At 35.7% G+C, this 24,911-nt stretch overlaps 1 protein-coding gene across 2 annotated transcripts; it reads left to right on the top strand.

Annotated features, from left to right (window-relative positions):
* Window positions 1–1,317: 1,317 nt before the first annotated feature.
* Window positions 1,318–24,640, top strand: LOC108047339 (lachesin). 2 transcript variants are annotated; one of them, XM_017127482.2, is made up of 12 exons: window positions 1,318–1,461; window positions 7,461–7,927; window positions 10,723–10,829; window positions 12,348–12,552; window positions 12,630–12,791; window positions 13,356–13,484; window positions 15,919–16,009; window positions 16,855–16,938; window positions 17,151–17,260; window positions 19,597–19,659; window positions 21,448–21,729; window positions 21,790–24,640. In XM_017127482.2, the coding sequence occupies exons 2-12, from the start codon at window positions 7,813–7,815 to the stop codon at window positions 21,849–21,851; spliced, it is 1,410 nt and encodes a 469-aa protein (XP_016982971.1). In that variant the 5' UTR covers window positions 1,318–1,461; window positions 7,461–7,812; the 3' UTR covers window positions 21,852–24,640. The 2 variants fall into 2 exon arrangements, with proteins under 2 accessions (XP_016982971.1, XP_016982972.1); XM_017127483.2 differs by lacking the exon at window positions 1,318–1,461 and adding an exon at window positions 2,260–2,341.
* The last annotated feature ends 271 nt before the right edge of the window (window positions 24,641–24,911 follow it).

Raw genomic sequence — 24,911 nt, 5'->3', positions numbered from 1 at the left:
TAAGAAATCATTGGGAGATGAGGGTCCGAGATAGGTGGGGAAAATTCTCCTTGGCCAATGATTGCGTAACATTGTGTCCCAGTTTCAGTGCGCATTTGTGGGTGCTCTTGTGCGTTATGATTGCCCGAGCTTAGCCAAATAATATTTTGTTGTCATAGGCTGTGACATTTTCTAATTTTCTTATCGTTACCACATAACAAAGATTAGACATTATAATACGCATTCTTTAAAGGCTGTGACATTTTCTAATTTTCGTTATCACATAACAAAGATTGCATATTATAATACGCATCCTTAAAAACAATGGATACATAACAAATTTAACAAACTTTTATTAATTTAGAATTAAAACATGATTCCTCGATTTTTTTGACCTGACAAGGTTCAAAAGTCAGTAGGTTAAAAAAACACATTGAAACAATAATAAACAAAAAAATTGGTTATAAATTTACGTTAATGACATAATTATCAATAAATTATGTCGCACCAGTAATTTAAGATTTATTATAGTCCGAATTAACACACAAATATATTTATTTATTCACACATATCTGCGTTTTTATGATTGTCTTTTTAAACACAGCGTTATTAAAAACCAGTAAATCAACTTACATTTTCCTGTTAATATGTTAAGCTAAATCGTACGGGAGTGACTAGAGATTATTGTTCTTTACAACAATTCAAATACAGATCTTTAGTGTACGCTTTAAAATTGCTTTAAATGTTTTCACACATTTCCGTTACCTTTGTTTACCTTGGTAGAGCTAAAAGCAATCTCAATCCCCACATAAATCCCCATTCAAGTTCAAGTCAACCCTTATGGAGGCCTGAAACCGCAGCGAAAGCCAAACGGGAACAGCATTTGCCGGTTCGCTCGTTTGAATTAATTTTGGCTTACACATTCTTGGCCAATGAGATTTATGCGTTGCTTACAAGTTGTTGTTCCAGTTGTTGTACTTCTTTTGCTCTCTTTTCACCCACATTTTTGTCGCAAAGAGCCAAAGTTCGGAGAATACAAAAAAAAGGGCGCAAAATAAAATGTTGTTTTGATTTGGGTTCCGTTTTCTCCTCGAATTTCTTTCTCATCGGAAGCCGAGCACGTGTTTGGTCCGAAAAACAACGACGCCTGCGCAAAAAAACATTTTCGAAACTTGACGAAACTTTGGTCCTACTCATCAACGAAGTTGAAAACGAGTGAATACGAAGTAAGGACCTCGGATTTCGGAAAGCCGAAGCTTTTTTGCCGTGCCAATGAAGCGAACCATTGAGCTGGACGATTTGAAATCAGTTTGACTCGAACCTGCTCCGGAAGTGGAAGTCAGCCCCGCGAGTTTCCATCAAAGAAGGAAAATCCTTAATACCACAATATAATTAAATTATAAATACAACACAATTAATTAAGAGTTAATTAGAAATTAATCTCTACGAAAATTACTTTTAGTGCTTATACCGAGAAAAAAAGTAAAGTAATTTTAATTCAATTAACCGCCAAAGTGTTAAACAATTAAAATATTTCGTGTGTGAGTGCGGTTGGTCATAAAATAATTCGTGCCGCAACAGCAGGCGACAATAAATTTTGCGGTTGGATCGTTAAAATTTCGTTTACCTGAATGCAGCCAGGACCCAGGAAAAGCGAACGAGAAGGAGGAGTTTTCTTTTTTTAGCCATTTGCATTGGGAGGAAAATTCATTAAAAATACAGCTGAAACTGAAGCCCAAGACGAGAGACGGTTGCTCACTCAGCCCTGTGCCACATAAATTTCACGGCAATCAGCCGGCGCTGCAAGTCATCCAAACTTCATTTGTTGCTACTTGGGTTCTGCTTTTGCTCCTGCTGCTTCTACTCCTGCTGCTGTATCTGCAGAATTCTGGATCCCGGCTCCTGCAGCTGAAATATTGCTTCCATTATTTATGTTAAGTTTATGCAACATTCTCGGTGCTGCTGCTGCACCAGCTTTCCTCTCTTGTTTTTAATATCCTTCAGCTTGTAAAGGAATTACTCCTCAAGCCGGCAACTAAGAGCAAACTCAAGTCTCAGGCCATTCGGCTGTGGGTCTACCCATTTTTATCATCTTCTTTTATTTTCGGTTCGTCTATTTCCATCATTTGCCTCGTTATTCAAACATCATCATCTTTCTGGTTCATTGCACTAGGTGCGGCCAAGTACAGATAACAAGGCGCGCGGTGTTATTGCCATCGAGTGCATTAATAAATCAATTGTTTTTGCATTTCAAAGAGCCCGTTTTGGTTCAGTGATGGAGTGGAGCAGAAATCTGAAATGTAATCGCAGCCAGACAAAGCAATTTGCCAAGAAATGAACTCTAATTGGTTCACTTTGAATGGTAAAATGGAAAGAGGATAAAGACAATAAGGGATATTTGCTATTAACAATTTGAATAAATTTAATCCTTTGACGAATTGATATATTCATTTACTTAAGCTGAAGGAAAGTTAAAAGCACTGTTAAATGTTATCTACCCTTTTTATTTTCTTCAGAAAATTGTGAATTGAAAATGTAGTGAAACCCACGAAATTCGTTACTTTGCAATTGTAATAAATTTGCTTCTTATTGAGTATATAAATTAAAAAACAAATATTTTTAGTGATTAGCAAACTAAAATAGTTATTTTACAAAACACGATAAAAAGTTATACTGACAATAATAATTTCTATTTATTTTTAAGTGACTACAATCAGATATGTTTTGCGTTCAATGTTAGGGTATTTCATAATGATCTTTAGTTTTTTAAATTCTTTATTGAAAATTGCGTTTATTAAAATGTACAGTAATTGCAATTGCTTTTAAAATATTTCCTCTACCCTTAAAATCTGATACTTCCGAACATTTTTAATGAGGCCAAATATTTGTAGTCAAAAAAGCAATCTTAAAATTCGCGGAAACTAACCATAAGCGGTTTGGTTACCAAAATGTACCACAAGAAAATATGTACTTGTGTGTTTTTGCCTCAAGCTCATTAAGTGCTTGGGGCTCTCCCTACCAGAACATTATTTTCCCCTAGCTCAAACAAAGAATAAAAAAGGAAAAACCAGAACATTTACTAATTAGCACTCCCAAGGCTACACACAATGAATGTAAAATTATCAAAACGTTTTTCAGTTGTTTTTTTTTGTTTTATTTATTTGTGGTATTAATAAGGAAATAAAGGAAAAGATTTGTTGAAAACAGTTGTCGAGGATGTAAAAAACTTATTCATGGCAGCGAAAGGAAAACGAATTTCAATGCATTTCTGCCTGCACTTTATGACATTGCGCTGAATATCTTACTACATTTGTCTTACACTAGAAAAATCATAAGTTTTTCAAGGAAAGAATTAGGAAAATGGTTATATTATATTAGACCAAAGAAATGGTTAGTTTCAAATAAAATCATTTTTTTTATTGAATCATGCATTTTTATTTTAAATGTTATAATTGTTTAAGCCTCTTCTTAAAATGTAATACATTTGTATAGTACGTATATTTCTTTAATTTTAATGGAAGAGATTTGTGTAGTAAACTTTCTTATTTTAATCATTTTATATATTTACTGTAGCTACAAAAAATGTCAGGAGAAAGGACAAAAAAAAGTTGTTCATTTTCAAACAAAAATGTGAATGGTTTTATCAAAATGTAATAACTTTTATTTTGTCATTACATTTATATTTTATTGTTGCCAACTTGGTGGCGTAGTGTATCCAGATTCAGACATCTGCAAGCAATGCCATTTGCGATGGCTGTCAGATCACCAGCCTGGCCGACAATTCTCCTGTCGCCGAAAGAGACAGCCTGAGTGGAGTGAAAGGGACGGGTTGAAGGAGATGACAGCCATGAATGCCATTTCTTCTGCTACCTTCAAGCATAATTTACATTGTGTTCCAGCTTGAGTGTGCAGTTGAGGCTGTCTTTTATGGTTTGTCTTGGCTCGCTTCGTTTTGGTTTTTGGATTCCCTCGCTTTCCTTGCTTTCAGCTTTCAGCTATTATTCCTTTCCTTAGTAAAAATTCCACTTGTCACTTCAGAGGAATTTCGTTAGTGAAAGGCTTTCTTCGAGTTGCGCGAGCGGAAACGCTGGTTAGCTTCAATTTATACATGTCGGGCTTGTTAAGTTGTGATTGCGCTCTGGCCTAAAAGTGGACATTGGCGTCCTGATTGCATCATAATTACCCAACTGCCTCCGTCCCGGATTTTTCCCCCTAAGTGCTTTTTAACGAGCTCTCTTCGGTTGCTGCTGCCGTTTGCTGTCCGTTGGAAATAGGGCCAAAATAGCAAAACAAAAAAATTCGAGCATTTGTTTCCCCCCAAATCGGCATGGCCATTTCGCTTTCAGCCGCTCTCCAAACTCTGTCGTAATAATCTGCTACATGGACCCCATAATTTGTAATTTCAACCTAATTACTTCAAGCCCAGCGAAGGCTTTGTGGGCGTGGGGGATCGAAAGGGGAAATGAGAGGCTAAACAATGTTGTCGGCAATAAAATGTCAAAAACCAAAGCAAAGCAACAAAACGCCCATTTCGTCGGAATCACACACACACATGAAGGCCAAAAGGACACGCCTCCTCACACGCACAGTGTGTATGATTTTGGATTTGTGTCCTTTGCTGGCGACATATGTTAATGATCTGACAGCGATTTCTAGGTCATTTCAATTGATTTTTACGCATGTTGGGTTTTTTTCTTATTTAATTAAAAGTAATGGAAAAGGAATGGCGCCTATAATTATTATAATGATATGTTAAAAATCTTTATATTTTCTTTATTTACTCATTATCACTTCTTAGTGATATTATACGCTTTTACCAAACTTTACTAAGCTTCTGGGGTAGAGCACATATTTAGGTTGGAAAACTTATGTTTATGAATGGTCGATTGGGCATAAGTTTAGGAAACAGCATATCTTTTTATTCAACATGATTTTCGTATGGTCCTGCAAGAGCCCTTTGACCCGCTCCTTCACCTAATATCTTATAGAAAATGCAAAATGAAATAAATCAAAATATTTTAAAATTCATTTGCGCATAAAATGTTGTGGACATTCCGAAAAAACAAAGTCAATTTGATTGAATTCTCACATTTCATAAATGCATTAGTTTAATGCTTCAACGGCTCTAATAAAAAATTAATTTTATTGGCGTGACGAATATATTTATATACTTTCCAAATAGTTTTACAAAATATTATAAAAACCAACATTAATAAATGCATACGCATCAATATTTTAACCCTTGTCAGACGGCGACCGATTAAATACCGAAAATTCGGCATCAAAAACAGAACTTTATTTTTGGCAGAATTAAATATTTATATATTGAAGCGCCAACTCAGTTGAGTTGAGTAAGTGGATCAACTGAATCACGGTCGCTGGAGAGGAGTTGTGAGAATGGACGGGAATTCAGGATGAGTCTGGCAATGCAGGAAGTTGATATGGAATGTTCATTCATATTTCATTTTGCGAAATTGTTCGCGACCAAGTCAGAGAGTACAGCAGATATGTCAGCCTAACCAGTCAGTTGAAGTGCAGTTGAATGGAAAAACAAGACACCAAAGCAGATGGTTTAAAGGCTACTCGGATATCCTATCTATATAAGCTGTGAAATCGTGATTTAGATTTCAGAAAATTACAGTTAGAAAATCTTGTAAAATTGAATTGTATTTTTCAAATTGGGTTATCAGAAGAAAGAATTGAAAAATGGATTCACAAACTCGTTTGAATAAAAACAAATTTTAAAAATAAATATAAAATATATACAAAATTTATTATATAGAATACCAATTTTTAAAATTGATTGGTTGACAAAACCTACAGGATTAGTGTGAAAAATGGTTTCTTTATTTTATAGTTGTATAAATATTGTAAGGAAAACATCACAAATAGACTTTTATTATCACTTATTCTTAACCGGTAGAATAAAGTTAACTCCATTTTTACCATAGTAAGAAAAACTGTAAAAATGCAACAAACGAAATTGGAGTGCAATGGAAATGTCGTCATATAACGCTGGCAACAACAGTAACAACAGAAATCAGCGGTCACCATGACGTTAACCGTAAAAGTAACTGTTACAATGACACAGCCGTTACTGCCGGCCATCCATCGTCGAGCAACGCATTTCTGGGACCATAAAATAGTAACATCAATGGAACGCATTCATACGTGGCCATATTCGTGTACGAGCCGCCGCACAGACGTCGACTGGCCGGAATAAAGTGCTATTAATAATAAATGTTGCATTGGCAGAGGGCGAAGGCGAGGTGGCAAATGAACTTGGCAAACCGAGAGCCGAAAACAAGCAACGGCCAAACAACCAACCAGTCATAACCCCTTTCATTCCCCGCGATGAAAACTGAACTGCAATGCGTACCCCCATTGTTTGCATTCCAATCAAGTGGGTAGTATGATTGCAATTTGAAGAATGCAACGACAAAACAACAAAATGTTGAGGATCTCTTGAAATATTCGCAATAAAGATTTCCGTTTACTTTATAATTACATTTAAAATTTAAAAAAATCTGTTTTTTAACAAAAAATTTAATGAACATAAATACCAATCACTCTTGGAGATTTCTTGAAATATTCCCAGGTTTCACAATAAAAATTTTGGATTACTTTCAATTATGTTTTAAATTTAAAAAAACCTTTTTTTTTTGGTTTAAACAATTTTTTAATGCCAATCAAATGGGTTGTACGATTGCAATTTAAAGAATGCAACGACAAAACAACAAAATGTTGAAGAACTCTTGAAATATTCCCAGGTTTCACAATAAAAATTTCATTTAACTTTATTAATATACGTTAAATTTGAAAAAATAGGCAAGATTTCTATGTTTTTTTTGTTTCAAATATTTTTTTAACAAAAAATTTAATGAACACAAATATTTTTTTCATTTCTATGGATGTTTAAAAAAATATTTGAATTATTTATTTAATAATAATAATTCATCAGTTAAGTTACTTATATCTGACTTAAGATTACTTTACTAATTAAATTATAAGATTAAATCAATACATACAAAATAAGTCATTGATATCTTAAAAACACTTAGGAGGCATTTTTTGACATTACTTTTAAAATTAGTTTTAATCATCATCAATGGCATTTCAATCAAGAATATCAGTTTTCAAAATAGGATAAGCTTTGATTTTTGTATGCATATTTTTATATGCAAAACTTTTGCTAAAATAATCAATTACAAAATGATAAAGTAAGGGCATATATGGTTTCGATCCTTTTGCGTTCGCTTGTTGCTGGTGTAAGTTGTAGTCAACATACAACATTGAAAGGCCCAGTAGCTGCAGGAGCACAATACCAAATAGCAGGACGACTGCCATAATAATAATAAATGCCATAATCCCCTGAAATCGGCGCTCCTCTGTGGCCATTTCTCCGCCCCTTTTCACTGCTTTCTCCATGTGTGTTGGCTGCATTTTTATTTTTATTTCCATTTTCATTGTTTTGTCTGCAGCAACAACAACCGCATCAACAACAACAAACCAAATAACAACAGAAACAATGGACGAATGCAATTCGACGCGTCAAGTGAATTAAGCGATTTTTAAAGCTTTACGCTAAATGAATTTTGAATTTCCAAAGTGTTCACTTGTGTGTGCAAATTAAATTACGCAAATCAAATAAATGTTTTAACGAAAAAGAAATAAATGTAATAGGAAAAAATTAAGAGAGGCAAAATCAAACAAAAATGTCGCTCAAAAAGTACCAACTACAGTGTAAATAATTCAACGAAAAAACATTTTGCACAAAGCATAGATAAAATTGAAAATATTTCAGAGCAAAAACGCAACAAGAAATAAAATAACATGTTTATTTTAACGGTAATTAAATTGCTCCTGATAGCACTAAATATATTTCCCAGTCGATTCACAAATCGACGGATTATGTTCCTCATCTACATGACAAATCTGGTGACACACGGTAAGCAACAATATTCTAATTTATTGATTTTCGCATTTGCTTAATTTTATTGGGGATTATTTATGTTTTTGTATAACTGTAAAACAGTTTTATCTTGGTAATAAAATGTATTTCAAAATACAATTTAATCTTATTTACTTTGAGATAAGCTTGTGATAAGTCGATGACAACGTTTTGTTTTATACATTTAAACGAGGATTATTAATGTTAATAGGCTTTAAAAAATGTATGACAGAATAAGAAGTTTTATTTATGACTACTAGTGCAAGGGAAATAAATTATTTTTGAATGCATAATCTAGATAAAACTTGTGGTAAAAAATATAAATAAAATTCGCGTCATTAATTACCACTAAGTTTTCCCTTTTGGAAAAGGATTCCTTTAGAATTCTTTAATAAGCATTTCTCATATTTCCGCCACCGAATACGTGTTGTTTTCCATGTTGAAACTGTCGGATCTGGCCATAATTTAATTAAGAAAATGAGACCTCAAAACGTTGGAAACGCCGCTTGTCCTCGCAGCGGGACCAAAACTCCAACCCAAACGCAGGTGAAAGCCGTGAACCGTGAGACAGGTGCAATGCTGGTGCCTACCGGCCAAAAGGGGCGTGGCTGGGAGTGAGGGACGAGGGGCGTGCTCCGACTGCATGACGCAGATAACACGCCAACACGGCCCCCATCAAGTTGGCCAGAAGGTAGACATGTTTATACCCAGGGTGCAAGGGTATATTGAATTTCGAGAAAGTAAAGAATTGAGTTCTTGCTCCTCATTACATTTAACTCGTATTTTAGAAACAAAATAGCGAAGGCAATTGGTTCCCTTTTGCACTTCCGTACAAAACATTTTAATTTTTGGATATATTTGATCAGCTTTTGAATATTCTAGAAGAAAGTTAGTCTATAAAATTTGTCAGACCATATTATTTTTTTAAATTTGTATTTATTTATATGGCATAAGTAGATTGTAGACATATGTACATATGTGTCACCTATTTATTTTTTTACAAAAAGGTTTCAAGAATGCTTAGTAGATGGTCATTTATAAGAATTTCTAGAAGACAAAAAGTAAAGTTCTCGATTACTAGGTAGTAAAAAGTTGCAATGAAATGTAGTATATGGTTAAACAGGTATCCCAGAGTCGTGGCTGAGAATAGTGTTTATATTATTTTCGCTTTTTGTGCAGCACTTCCGCGGCAAAGACAACGGCACGAACACGAGCTGAATGCATAGAAAAGGAAAACAGAGACAAAAGTTGCATGAGGCATCCTCAACAGGCGGCGACTACGTGCTGCCATTTCGCCCCACTCCCTTCCAGATAAAAAATTGCTTTGTTTAATTATTTCATAATGACGCTGCGGCTGTGGCTGCCACCGTTTTTGTTGCCGTTGCTGCTGTTGATTATATTTGGCCTGTGGGTCAGGGATTTCCGGCAACAGCTGCTATTGCTCCTCCATCAACATTTGCACTTCTTTATTTTTATTACCCGGCACACTCCGCTGGGCTTTAATGACTTCGTTATGGTTTCCATGGCGAGGGCTGTGCTGGCCTTCCACACAAATTATTCATACGTACTTAAGAATTTTTCGCAAACTATTTTTGGCAGAAATTTTCCTTCCGAGCTCAGTAAGAATTTAAGAAAATTCAAAGGACCAAAAAATTCGGAGAATATCATCGCATTGGTTTTTCTTTTGATCAATTATTTAATTCAATTATTTACATTTCACAGTATTAACAGAAGCTAAATATCCCTTTTTCAACGGTTTTTGCCAGAAAAGCTTTTCAAAGGATTGATATGTGTATATTGATATGGGTTTTAATTTGCTAAGTGAGGCCTTAAACAATTTGTGGTGCTACGATTTTTTATTTGAGTCCGCTGTTCTTTGGCTTAGTCCAATTAATCTGTTTCGAATTAATATGGAAAAATTTGGAAGCTCACATTTCTTTACCGAATCAGCTTTTCTCCATTTAAAAAAGCAACTGAGTTTTAATACCGGTATCGCAAGGATGCAAGAGGATTGCTCCCAAATTGGGTAAATGCTGCATTACCCCTTTTTTTACAAACTTATTTTTGGTATAAGTTCAATAAAATTAATGTGAATATAAGATATATAGCTTTTCAGACATACAATAGGATAAAGCTGCATTAAGTCGGCCGTCATTTAGGTTGGGAACTGAATTCTTTTTTGTTTGATTATGTAACGTGATCATTATAAAACTTCTTCATATCGCTATTTTATTTAATTAATTCAAAAAAAATATTACAGAGTATAATTTTTCATAAAGTTTAAAGTTGGGTTGTAATAGGTAAATCTTTTACCATCAACATTTGAAGTCTATGCTTCTTTTGAAATTATTTTATTTCTTCAACTTTGAATAATAAGATTATTTTTTATAGTCCTTAATAAAACAGATTTTCTCTTTAAAAGTATTAAGTATTAAAATAATTACCCACATTTTTAGGAAAAACAAATTCTGTTAAGCCATTACCGAAAGTATAATTTTGTATCTGTCTCAGTTTACTTTTGATATGTAAATATAGTACAATTCCACCACTTTTTTACTTTCTTTCACCATTTTCCGGTTAATCAATTTGGTAGGGCCTTAAAGTTTTGCCCCTGTAATTTTTAGCAATCGTAATTCGAGCATTATTTTAGTCATCACTCAGCGGGTCTAAGCTTCATCTGTAGTCAAAGGGAAATTCAGTTGGTCAGGCGTGGTATTAGGTTTCTTCAATTGACTCTTTCACTCATTAACTAACTAACTGAATTCCTTGTCGCCACCTCTTTTCATTCGCAGTCATGATGGATGAGCCACGTTTTGCCCAGCCGATACCAAACGTTACTGTCGCCGTGGGTCGAGATGCCAATCTGCCCTGCGTTGTGGAGCATTTGGGGGGCTACAAGGTAAGAGGCGGGGAAAGGGAAAATTCCAGTGAAGTGGGAAGGTGGGAAAACCCCGGGTAGGAGGAAAAGCTTGGGCAAACTGTCATAAATCGTGCGTAAACTGAACGCCATGGCCGAACCTCGGCCACTTGATGAAGGAGTTTGCAACCGAGACGGACACTGTCAAAAATCAATTTCACAAATTGCCATAGGACCGAAGCGATGGCAATTGACTGACTGACTGACTGATAGGCAGGCAGAATGACAGACTTTTTGGGGGCACAATTGGCAGCTCGAGATAAAGAGGCCTATCAAAATATTACTACGAATACAATGGAAATTCTGCACTCACCGTCGATGACTTTCAGCTGTCATTAGCAAGTCAAACTTTTGTTTGCCCGAAGACACAATTTATGGGGCCCGGCCTGCGATGCATATATGCAACTAATCCACAATAAGCTATGGATAGAGGACTGGCCTGGACGGAACCTCTGGCGCTCTCTCGACCATACAAAATGGCTAGAAAATCACTTATCATTTATCTCCCTCAGCTGCTGGCACACAGCGAGCTCATAACAAATCACAAATATTTACTCGCCATATCAACTTCATATAAAACACTGTCCCCAGGACCAGGACCCAGCTAGGACACGAGTCCTTGCTCCTTGCTCTTATTGGACTTTTGTCAACATTGGGCTGGACATGAGAAAAACGGTAGAGGACAGTAAGGCGAGAAACTCATTGCTGTCAGTGCTGGTGCTGAGGGTAAATTTGAAAAGTTTGCAGCTGACTCAAGGCCGGGAAAATCCTTCCACCAGAAAGAATCCGTCTCTCCAACACAGCGTGAAAAAATCAGGCTTTAATAGACAAAATTATTCTTAAAACCGTAGCAAGTCAGACTGAATAAGCAAACACTTTAAGAATAATATTTTTTAAAAAATTTTATTTTACTTAAAGCGCTTAGACAGATTTATTTTTATAATTTATTAGTGCTGCAAAAATGTACAGAGTTTATTCCAAAAACTGATAAAACTGATAATTTTCTAAAAGTGGTTTTTACATAGTAAATGCTTTTTTAAGTTTTTTCAACTAACGAGAAGATTTTTTAGCAATAATAAAAAGTTAAAAAACTTGCAAAACTTTAAACAACTTTTAGTAAAAATTGTCATGTACTTAAGTACCAATATGGAAACCACCAAATATATATCCAAATGAAGTTAAAATAATGCAGTTTTCACACATTCGATAGCCTAATGAACATTATATCTCTCCGTGTATCCTGTCTTTTGGTGCAAAGGCGAAACGATTCCCAAAGAAAGTGCGAACAGAAGGAGAAAAAAAGTGTATTAAAAATGCGGAAACAGCTGTCAAGCTGGCTTTATCCTCGGGTCCTGCGTCACAACATGACGTTCATTTATAATGGCAGGTTCTCCACATGTGTTTTAGCAGGGAGCCTGAACAGTTGGGTCTTTAAAGATAGCCTTGAGGACTTTCGACATTAACTGGAAATCGATTTTGAAAATGTCCCTCGTTTTGCAGGTGGCCTGGATACACATAGACAGGCAAATGATACTAACGATTCACCGACATGTGATATCGAGGATTCCGCGATACAGCATCACCTACACCGACAACACGTGGTTGCTGCACGTCAATCAGGCTCATCAGGACGATCGCGGCTACTATATGTGCCAGGTCAACACCAATCCGATGATTAGCCAAGTCGGCTATCTACAGGTGGTGGGTGAGTATACACCTTGTTGGCCTCTCTAAATCAACTGGAGTCATTTCGATTTTGAATTTTCACCATCTGCTGCGTAGTACCGCCAAACATTTTGGACATTGAGAGTACGCCATCCTCGGTGGCGGTGCGTGAAAATCAAAACATCAACATGACTTGTCGGGCAGATGGCTTCCCGGCCCCAAAAATCATTTGGCGTCGTGAGGATGGCGAGGAAATTGCCGTCGAGAAGAAGAAAAAAGGTAAGAGCAATGGGGGAAACACTTTTTCTCCTTTCGAAATTTAACAAATTTGTTTAAAAGTACTGTGCAAAATTTAAGATTTGGCTTAAATGTAAGCCATATTTTATGTTTTAGTTAACTAATCACTACAATGAAATCACATAAATTTAATGCTTTAAATGTATATAATTATATATTAAACAAGTTTTTATAAAATCGAAATTTTAAGGTAATTTAGGTGGAGTTAATTAATATTTGTAATATATTTAGACAGTTTATTAAATGCATTTCGTTTACTTAAAATTATTTAACTCATTGAAGGAATCCTAACCTATTTGATCACCCCCTTGAAATAAAATGTGTGTACAAAATAATTATACCTTTTAAGCAATTGCTTTGTTTATCTCTCACAAAACTATGTTTGCTGAAATATCAAACGATCAACATTCCCTCTATTTGGAATGGTTTAGCTACTCGTGATGCATATTTTAGAATTTCAATTCAAAATTCTCAATGTTTTTTGCACGTTTATTTCCATGCCCCCAACGTTCACCTGCCAATCAAAAACGGCGCCGAAAACATCAGTTCTCGTGTACGATGGCGATGTTCTGCCACTGACCAAAGTGAGTCGCAATGAAATGGGCGCCTATCTGTGCATCGCCACCAATGGAGTACCGCCCTCGGTGTCCAAACGGATCATTCTGGATGTGGAGTGTGAGTATTCGATTACCGGAGGGCATGAACTCAACCAAATGAGGAATGAAATCTATTCCTATCGGGGGCAATACGGGGGTAAACGGGGTGCATATTATATTAGTCCGTAGTTGGCTGCCTTTGTCAGTTTAGTTGAAACACGCGCGCGCACTTACCGGAACGCGAGGAGGCCATTCATCCAGCCAGGCCATCCATCCATCTATCCGGCCATCCCGGCTTACTGGCATCCATCCAGCTATCCAGCCATCCAGCCATTCAACCATCCAACCATCTAGTTTTCGTGCCATATTCCTTCATGGAGCTGCGCATCGCCCGCTTTTTGTACCTGCTGCTCATCAATTTAACTGCACGCTCGTTGCTCCGGCAATGAGTGACAAACGCAGCTAAGCTGCCGCCATCTAATGCAGCTGATATATAACAACGAATACGTGTATAGAATACACGGACAGAAATAAAGTTAAAAGTTAATTAGCTGAGGAATTGAGCGCTATCTTTTCAGTGAAACTATTTTATTTTTAATGCAACAAATGATTTTTAATAATTATTAAAATTAGGGGAGCGAGCTTTCTTATTCATAATGTAAAGACGTAAAGCAAAATGAAGCCAATAATTCAAGTGTTAATACTTCGATTTGATTGTTATTAAAACCATTTTACAAATATACAAATAATTGATCAAAGAAGTGTTTGACTTCTTACCTAAGAGTATTGAATTATTATTTAAATTAAACAAAATTAAAGGGAGAATATATTTTTTTAGACGCGTTATTAATATATTAAATAATTACAATTTTTAAAGGCAATATATTAGGGATGTGTTTATTAGAATACGCATACAGAAAGTTTTCAGCAATATTGAAAATGAAACTATTGGCTTAAAGTCACATGTCTTGAAGCATAAATAAAAGACAAGAACGTTTAAAAGAAAATTCGTCTTATCTCTTAAAAACCTAAAAATTGTTGCTAATAAAATAACAGTCTGACAGAATGGCATGCCAAAATATTAAAATAAACTTTAAAATTGGTTTAGGTATGCTAGATTCCTTAAAGAATTTTTGTCAGTGAATTTGGAGCAGGGGATATGGTGTCCTGTCGCTGGGCGTAAAAGTTACGCTGCCATTGCACGCCGTGCGCCAGTAAACGCTTGTTAATCCTAACGAGTTTCAGCCAGCCCTCCCCTCCCCCTCCGAAGCCCAACTGCCCCCGACTACGCCCCAGATCCACCAATTTCGCCCCCCTTGACAATAATTCACGTCACGTACCTGCAATAAAGTCACTTGCCGGCGTTGCACGTATGACTTTGACGGCGTTTTTCTGTTTCACCGTGTGTGTCTATGTGTGTTTTTCTCTCTATTTTATTATGAACGGTTTTGTGCGTGGCTGAACCGGGGGGCGTTGAAAGGGGGTGTGGCACATGGAAGGGAGCAATCCTCATATTGCAGGTGTAGGCATTGTCAGGAGCGTTTAAAATTTCCAACTAGCTCGTTGTGCTGCTTTCAATTTTGTTGCTCGGTTGGAAAAGGGGTTTCGGTTTCGGTTTCAGGTTTAGAGTTGGGACCTTTGGTGCCTAAAAATGAGCAACCTAATATACAGTCTCGTTGAGGCTGGCTTGAAAAAAACACATACATTTTGTGTTAAGTGAGATGGAAGGCTTAATATATTGAGACTGAGACAAAGACTGATGTTAGGCGATTTGGGAATGATGACCGAAATGGGCTTAGTTTAAACTTGGGAAACATACAAAAGAAATTTTGATTTTCGTTAAAGAGAAGTAAAATATATTAAAGGTGTATTATTTCCTTAATTTTCATTTTAATAGATATTAACCATTGCTCTTTAACAAACCTTACATTTAAAAACTTAAAACGACTGAATACAAATATGTATATCATTCTAACCAGTTCAAACATTTTAAACTTATACTAGATATTTTGTTTATTCACCTTAAAATAAATTTACCAACAATAAAGAAGAAAGACTACAGCTGATATTAATGCCTTATTTTTTTGTTTTATAACTAAATATCAGAATAAATTTAGTTTCCTTTCTGGAAACTCCTCTATGCCCATCGCAGCACTATGAGACAAACCCATCCGGAGCACGTACTTCCGGCTAAACTTAGTTTCCCTGGCTACGTACTTCCATTTTGCTGACGTGTTGTCTTAGCCATATTGTATATCGCTCCACTTAAATGCGGGCTGTTTCTCCCGTCTTAGTTTTCCAGCTTTGTCATTGCACTTTCATTTTAAGCCGGCGAAAAAAACCGACAGACAGAATGGGGAATACGTTGAACAGACGTAATGCTGCCGCTTATGCGTGCTTTGCAGCGACACCTGCCTCCGCGTTCCCCGCCACCTGAGTTCTCCCCCAGGTGCCATTTACATTTGCTAACGTACCATATCAACCTATTTTTTCGCTTTTATCCTTTTCCGCAGTCTCACCCATGATTTGGGTGCCGAATCAACTTGTTGGCGCTCCATCCGGCACAGATGTAACCATCGATTGCCACACGGAGGCGCATCCCAAGTGAGTCTCTTCGTACTGGTTTCCCTTACCTGTTCCTTTTGCCTTTAGTTTTCCTTTTACTAAATTTGTTCTGTTCAATTTTATGTAGCATATATATTAAAGCTGGGTGCCTGAGACATTTTTATTTCGACTTTTCTGTTCAACTCCCTTTGACAGCATTTTAATTTATTCCGTTTATCTGTAGATAACAACTTTTTATACAATTTAATTCCTGAATATTATTTTAACTAATTACATTTTTAGATGAAAAGATGAATATAAGTATATATATATATTTTTATTTTTGGGGTATAGTTGGTGTGATTCATTTTAAAACCCCATTTAATGATTAAAACTCCTTAAGCATACTCACAATATATCAAATATAAAATATATAAATAAAAATATTTCCAAATTTAAATTTAAAAATGTATTTGCTGTTCCTAAAGTTCCTAAATTTGTTCAAGAGGTCTTTTTTTTAATCTTCATTTCAAGGCTGGGAAACTATTATTTTAAAAAACTTTTTACGACTGTACATATTTTTTGTATAAACGTGATTTTTGTATTATTTTTAGATGTGTATTCTGGGTATGCTCCTCTTCATTCCGTTCTATTTTTATTGGATTTAACAAATTTGGCATTGCACCTGATTGCAGTTAGTTGTGTGTGTCCGTGAATATTTCAACTGGTCTGTGTATGCTGCATTTTGCTCATTCGATTTCTCATTGATTTTGTTAAAATATTTACATTCATTTGAGAATTTGATTAGTTTTCTTATATCCGTGTATGTGTGTGTGCGAATCACATTTTCGTTTACATTCGATTTGAGTTTAACTGGTAATGCTGAAATGTTTTTTCCCCTGCAGGGCCATCATCTATTGGGTATACAACTCGGTGATGGTATTGCCGAGCAAGAAATATAAGACCGACTACACGGAGAACTCCTATCGGTAAGTCACTTTAAAACAAAAACAGCATATCGAATAAAAATAAACTACAACATCGAAAATTGTGTTGTTAAATATTTATCATGCATTTGCACTTGCCTTTTGGGGGTCAGGTGCAAGTGCAAATGCTTTCGCCCCCGAACTCGAAGATAAGCTGGCGAAAGGAAAACTATTCTATGGATATGTGTCCTTAAGCTTAACGTATCCTTTTGCAGTGCCCACATGAAGTTGACGATAAGAAACCTACAATATGGTGACTTTGGTAACTATCGATGCATCTCGAAGAACTCGCTGGGGGAAACGGAAGGCTCCATACGTGTTTACGGTAAGTGCATTTGTATTGGTAACTTAAGTGCACTAGTTACGGCACACAGACACACACACACACTCACCCCGAGCTGTGCAATATCGTGCGCCCTTTGTGGCACAATTTTGCCAAAAGCTTTTACCTATAGACCCGGAATCCTCACGACCCTCCCAATATGTGCACTATACGTTGTCCTCTAGAGCGTAAAACTAAACGAGCGGTGGCTGGTGTCTGGCCGTATCTGCCCCATGTTCTCCACTCCTAACCACCCATCTCATCCACCCAGTATCATCATACCCCGTGGCAACACGGAGACACATTCACCATAAACGTAAACGGAAAATAAAGGTGAATTTCGGAATTGTTTGACTTTGTATCGTTTGCTAGCCCAAGGAGTCCACTATGGGGCCAACGACCACTTTTGTTGGCCAAAATTAATAACTCGCTCAATTTTAGAGATATCGAGATAAAACTTTACCAATCGTTTTTTGGTATCCTTAGGCAACATATATGTTAATAAGAATAGGATCGAACAAATATATCCCATAGATGCCATACGATCGATATAGTCAACTTTGTTATTTTTAAGATAATCGAATAATTTTTTTTTTTATTATATACTTTATAATTACATTTATATTATATTTTTTTATATTTTTTATATCTGCTTCGAATAGAATTCAAAATGCAAGACAAAATGTTCTTCGTTCCACAAAGATTCAATGTAAATGCACAAAAATCGGATTAAACAAATTTTATTAATAAGTAAAAAAATGGCACCTGCTATTAAACATCATGCTCTTCGGATTCTAGTTCAATATTTCATTGAAAATCAAAAGGATTCTAATATTCAACGCAACTACTGTTAAGGTTGCAAAACTTGAGGTTATGTGCTTAAAAATTAAATTTCGGAAAAAGTGGCAATAAGTGGCGATTCTAACCATATACATTTTAAAAAGAATTTAGTACTCTACAAATCTCAATAGGTTTCAGAAGTGGACTCCGCTGGACTCACTTTGTTACTCTACTTAAAAATTAGTTTTCTAATTAAAAAACGCGTTTTAGACAACTCACTTTAACACTTAAGTACAAAGAAAGCACGATAGATTTCAACCGTTTAAACACACAAACACTTAGTATACACCACCATTCATCGAATTCATATCACAAAAATTTTTTGGAACGCTTATAAACTGCTTTTTTTAACGCTTTAAAAATGCAATTTAAAAGTCGAATTTCAAAAGCACGTGGCTTGCATCTTAAACATCTGATTTAACAGCTGTTATCTTAACAGAAGCGCACTCTATCGGAATTCCTGAAACGTAACATTGCAGATTGGTCTTCTGTGAATATATCCTAAAACAACTTTTTTGGATTTGACGACTTTTTAAAAATGGGTTTTGGCCAACCAAAGTGGTCGTTGGCCCCATAGTGGAGTCGCCTCTAACATATACTACACATCTCTAGTATATACGTACGTGTGTGTGTTACCTGCATTTATTTATTTATTTTTATGCACTTTGGCTGTTTTCGGGTTTTTTCCTCCTGTTTACAAGTTGCCGTTCAGCTTGTGCACATGGCAAATGCTAAAGATGTACTGTGCCAAAGGTTATCGCAAACACCCGTTGAACTTGGCTTCTTCGTTGTTATTTTGGTTTTGGGCTCTTGGGTTAAAAAGTTAAAATTAAAATCAACAGATTTCGATAGAGCTTATAACGTTTATAAATATTGAAAATAAGATAACATTACCGGCAAATGGTTGCAAATAAATTCAAATTTAAATGCTTATATTAATTATATTCATTTAATTTATTATCAGTAAATGGGTTATTCAAAATACTTAAATGAAAAAAATAATTTTCGTGTAATTATAGGCACTTTTATATTTTACTTTTTATGTCTTGATCAATTAATTTTTTTAAATTAAGGTATAAACGACAAATCTCCAAAAAGTAGGCAATCATTTTGCGCCAATAATATTTTCCAACATTAAAAGCTGATTATTAAGTAATTACTAAGACTTTATTAAGTTAAACTCAGCAGTTTAATTGTGTTTGTGCTTAAAACCTAAAAGGCTTTTAACTAAAAGTAAAGTTTCTTTAATTTATGCACACTTTGAGCCGGGATCGAGTTCAACTGAAGCCTGGGGAGTGTGCGTTTGACCTTACCTGTAGAAAAACCCCTCTTGACATAGTAAACCAATGAGCAGCAACCGACATAAATTCTGCCGACATAATGTAATGAAAAACCATTTTGTATAATTTTATATTTTTGCGTTGGCCGCCTTTGCCATGCCTGCTGCTGGATGCCTTTCTAATTATTAATTATGCAATGTTATTCAATTCCATTTGCAGAAATACCTTTGCCATCCACACCATCCAAGCAGGTCACCCACACCACCGTCGAGTCCAGGGAGAGTAAGTATAGTATCAGTCGGATGCGGGGAAATGTGCGGAATGTTCCGTATTTGCGCTTAACACATTCAGCGTTGAGCGTGAAAGTCACACCGCACACACACACACTCACACATACACACAGGGGGGAAGGATACAGGATACGGCGAGCCACAAACAAAACTGCGAAAGTAGCAGCTAAGCCAGACAGATCCACAAACAGGGTGGCGCTGAGGGAATGAAGGGGGAGTGGGTGGGAAAAGGGGGAGTGAGACACGCCCACCAAGAGATAAAGTAAAGCACTTTTGACTACTTCAGCGACGGGGTTTTTTGCTTCCCTTCATCTCTACACACAGTCGAAAAAAGGCAATAGTTTTGTAAATATCTTTACTGTGTATACCGTACAAATGCTCTAAAAATCTATCAAAATTTCACAATAGCAATGTTTTAAAGTTGTACAATGACCTGTATTTGATCATCATGCTGCTTTCCAAATAAGTCTTGTTAGTTCACAATTATCAGTGCGCCGAGACAAATATAGCTTTATTTAAAAATAAATAATTGATTATTGATCAAACATCATACTCCTTTATATTTTACTTATTATAATTTAATTCTAGTTATCAAGAATTTAAATTATTATGAGCCGTTTTATTATTAAATAAGACTTTCATTTTAATGTGATCTGAAATTAAGTTAATATAAATTATTATTGGTATAGCTCAAAATTCATTTACTAAAAATATACACAAGCCTTATATTGATAAAAATTGTAAAATACAAAAATGTAAAATCACTTTGAAGTGTAGCTTACATTTTTTCTGTGTGCTTTTCTACGGCTCCTGTTGAAATTCAAGTCGAGCAGAAAAGTACACACACTTTCAAGTCTCCGTCCGGACTTGTGGCCGTGTCCTTTTCCCGTTCCCATGTCCAAGTCCTGGCTCTGGGCAAAGCAATATGCTGGGGATTATGCTGGGGCGGAGGAGGATTTTCGGGGGCATTAGGTTGGAAACACATTTGAAACACTGCCGCAGACTTTGAGCCCAAGAGCTAGCGAGCTGCAGAGCGGAGCAAAAGACCAAACATATTTTATTTAAAGTGACTGGCAAAGCAGCGCGCGAGCAATGCAACGGAACCTAATCCAGGAGTCAGCCAACAAAGGATGTTATTGTTTGTGTGTGTGTGTGCGGGTGTTCATGTGCCATTGCGTGTGTATGTGTCGATGCACATGTGTGAGTTTGTGCCTTTTGTACGGCGATATAAATTTTTTGTATCGCAGCCAAGATTTCCACGCAATTTAACTTGAAAACCATGTCAGGCTGGGGTTAAGTTTTGTTTAAGAGTCCGCAACTTTTACTAGCCAGTAGTGACCCACACATTAACAAACAGTTGACGACAAACAGGAGAACTCCTTGTCGATTTCCGACAACTTGAACTTTTTAAGGACTAATTTTTAACGAGAGGAACCAAATAAAAGAAAGGTTTAATAAAAAGTTTTTTGTGAAGAGAGTTTTATCATAAAATAACTCTAAAATTTTAATTAATTCGAAGACATTTTATCATTAATTTTATTTTTGATTTTCTATTTGCGGTAAATAATTATTATTCATTTTTTAGTGCAGTTTTTTGAAACGCTGAGAAAAAACAAAAAGTAAAGCTTGTTTGTAAGTGCTTGTTACCACTAAAATTAAAAAAAAGATATTTTAAAAATAAATTAAAGTTAAAATCTTCCTCGTTCTTGAGATAATTACTTGTAGAGTGACTACTGTATATTGGCCCATTAAACTATATAATTCCACATCTAATCTGCAGACAATATCATACCCTCATCACGCAACGACACAACGAAATCCCTGCAAACGGATGTGGGATATGCCATGAAGAACGATTTATATCCTGGCTCGGCCTCCTCATCATCATCGGGGGGCAGTTCCTCGGCGGCCTCCTCGTCCTCGACTTCCATGCAGACCTCCGCATTGCCAGGAGGTGCGGCGGGAAATAGTCTATCGTCTGTCGGCTCCAAGGGATCCCTGGCGATAGGCAAGAGCATGTTCTACACGGAACGACCACCGAATGAGTACTCCTCGTCAGTGGGTAAGTTCGATAGTCCTCGAACCCTTAAACAGTCCCCAACGTAAATCATATTTTCTCTAGCTGGCCTGCTGCTTCATAGAGCACTGCTGCTGGGCTCTGGATTCTATCTGGCCCTGCTTTGAAATCAATAAATCGTTTGAGTTACTCAATAAGCATTTAGGAAATGCAGCCAAAGGGGGTCTTGAAAAGGGGGAATAGTTTAGGAACATCAACATATTTCATAGCTGAAAGAATATCAAAAACGAATAATTATAATAAACAACACAAATGCTTCAAACTTGGCTCACTTCAAAGCTATAGAAATTTGTAAAATTATGAAAAACGAAATACAAAACTGAAAAAGTATTTTGCAAATCAATAAAATGCTCATTGTATGTATAGTATTAATGAAGTTCTAAGCTTAAGATAAACCACTGCATCATACTAAAAAATGGAGTAAAATATGAATTGTACAATATTTAAATTTAAACTTAAAATTTAATGTAGAATGGAGATTGAATGGTATATATTTATGATTTTTTTAAAGCGCCCAAAAGCAAAGCTTTTCAAGAGCGATTATTATTATTGTTATGTTTACTTTCACTTTCAACATATCCCAGAAAACGATATCCTGATGCTTAACTTACTCATATCACGATTAAAATTGTTCACTTTGTTTTGGAATTATACATATCTGAAACTCATATGCGTTAAATAGCTTTTTTATCCCTTTGGTATTTCTTTTGCAATTAATATTAAGTTTTACAATATGTAGTTTATATTAATTTAGAGATATCTTCCCAGATCAGTTAAAAATATTAAATGCTGGACTGCAATTAAAAAAGTTAAAAACCACGACCTTTAAAAAGCGGATATCTTCGTTCGATCCGTGACAAACTTGTCTACCCCTTTTTGAGCAGAAGCAAAAAATTCCAATTTATTTAATGAAGGAAAAAGTCAATGGCATGTCAAGTCAGCCACGCCCCCTTAACGCCCTACCAGGGCTTGGCATTTTGTTGCCATGTGGCATTTAAACGCCTTGAAAATCTCATTCATTTTTATCGTTTCCCTGCTGTCGGTGCTATGGTAAAAATTTGCAATAATAATTTGCAATGCCTTGATTTCGTTTCCTGGCTTTCGGCCTCGTCATCGTCGTCATCGGCTTTTGTGCACTTCCATCACTTTTTAATAAATGTGCATGCTAATTATATTATTACCCATACGACCCGTTGCCATGTGTCCTGTCCGCCTCACCTTTCACCGCCTCGACCCCTCGCCCCCTTGACCCCTCGTCCGTGCGAAATACTTGCAATTAATTTCAGCATAAAATTGCGTGGCCTGCGGTCTCCTGGCCCCGCACAATGACACACAGTTAACATGTCCAATTTATTGGCCATAACTCATGCCCGGGCAAAGGGAGTGAGTGAGAAGGATCTGGATCCAGAGACAGACAGCAGCGATATCGACGGGGCAAAGAAAAATGACATTAAGGCCAGAAGATATATGGCCCATTTGCATATAGGTTCATGTATATGTATAAACATGCAGGCGAAAAGCGGAGAGTTGCGGGTTAAAGGCCTGCCAATTTGCTGTATTTATGCCTCGGCGTCGTTGCACGATTTTAATAATTCAACTTGTGTTGCATAAAGTTTGCATTGACATAAACATAATGAACGATGGAAAACCGCATGCGAAATTGCCTTTCTCCGCCGGGCCAGAGGTCCCATTTCCATCCTCTTGCCCTTTCGTTTATTAACATTGTTAATGCCGAAAGAAAAAAAGCACATTCAGCGTTGAAAATATTGATAATCAACATTGTGCCCTGGATGTGTCGACGTCCTGACAATAACAAAATTAATGCATTTTATTTAATTTCCCCCGCAGACGGGGGACAGGAAAGTAAGGTCGCCTGTGCAGTTAACTCGAACAATGCAGCTAATTAAGCATTATAAATTCAGCTGGAAAGACGACAGGCCAAGGATATATGACAATCTTGTGGGAGTCGTAGATTTTCATGCTGTCGAAAATTTATCAATATTTATGTATTTATTTAATATTTATATTGCCTGAATAATAAACGACATTTTCACCCAGTTTGTAGTGCTCATTTGGGGCTTCAATAATTTGCTCGTCAAATGTTTACGAAATTCAACCACACATTTTATCTTAATTAGTAAATTGTGCTAATTAAAATTTTAGTTATGTTTGTAAATAAATCCATTGAGGTCATAACCATATTTTCGATGTAACCGAATACAGCTGTAAATAAATGTTGAGCATTTTAGTTGCGTGTAAATATGATAAAGTATAATTAAAGCATCACCAATTCACTTCATAAAATAACAATTAAGTCAGCCAGTAAATAATTTAAAATATATTAGTCAAAGCTCTGTCAAATAATTAACAATACCAAATGAAAAGTATGTAAAGTTCGTAAAACTAGGACATAATTAATTAACTCTTACATGGCAAGTAAACCAAAAAATACATGAGAAAAAATATAGCCTATACAAAGTAATTATATTGTTTGTTGCCTGTATTTCAAAAATTAGCTGAACATCAAATGAATAATGTGTAAAATGTTAAAAGCTTTTTGTGCAAATAAAAATATAAGAACGGATCTGTTTTCCTATAAACATGTTGGCATAGTGTAAAATAAATAAACAGGAATTATAACTAAAGCCAAAGTATTTAACTGTGAAATATTTTTAAATTATTTTGGAAACCTTTATAGTTTTCTTGAGTTTTTGTTTTCATGTTGTTTTTCTGTTGTTATTTGTTAATTGCTAACTAAGCTACTTATAAGCTCATAAGAAATTTTAAGAAATTTGTCTTACAAATTAGTGGACCACTTTCTTTTTAAATTTAATTCATTTAACAAAAAAATTGTTTGCAAAATAAGTAATTTGAGCTGGTTTATCAACGCTAAACTATTGTAAAATAAAAATTATCGAAGAAAAAACAAACTAAGGTAAATTAAACAAATCTACGATTAAGATTGATCAAATTAAATTGTAAGCAGTTATATAATTATGCGATAATAATTAAACAATAAAACTTTAGGTTGATTGATACCAAAAAAAAAAAGCGAACTCAACAAAACAAACAAAGTAAATGAACATAAATAACTGTTGTTTCATTAAACCATTTGCATTTGATTCTAGCTCTCAATTACATAGGGGAATGCCCAACGTTGTTGGTTT

This window comes from Drosophila rhopaloa, unplaced genomic scaffold (genome assembly GCF_018152115.1).
Source record: "Drosophila rhopaloa isolate 14029-0021.01 unplaced genomic scaffold, ASM1815211v1 contig_163, whole genome shotgun sequence".
Classification (NCBI taxonomy): Eukaryota; Metazoa; Arthropoda; class Insecta; order Diptera; family Drosophilidae; genus Drosophila; species Drosophila rhopaloa.
The sequence above is the reverse complement of the archived record's forward strand: the minus strand, read 5'-3'. Positions and strand labels throughout refer to the sequence as shown.

Excerpts from the sequence above, each read along its gene's own strand:
- LOC108047339 (XM_017127482.2), top strand. The coding sequence starts at position 7,813 with ATGTTTATTTTAACGGTAATTAAATTGCTCCTGATAGCACTAAATATA. Across the intron at positions 7,928-10,722 it reads GACAAATCTGGTGACACACG|TCATGATGGATGAGCCACGT; the intron begins GTAAGCAACAAT and ends TTTCATTCGCAG. Across the intron at positions 12,553-12,629 it reads CGGCTATCTACAGGTGGTGG|TACCGCCAAACATTTTGGAC; the intron begins GTGAGTATACAC and ends TCTGCTGCGTAG.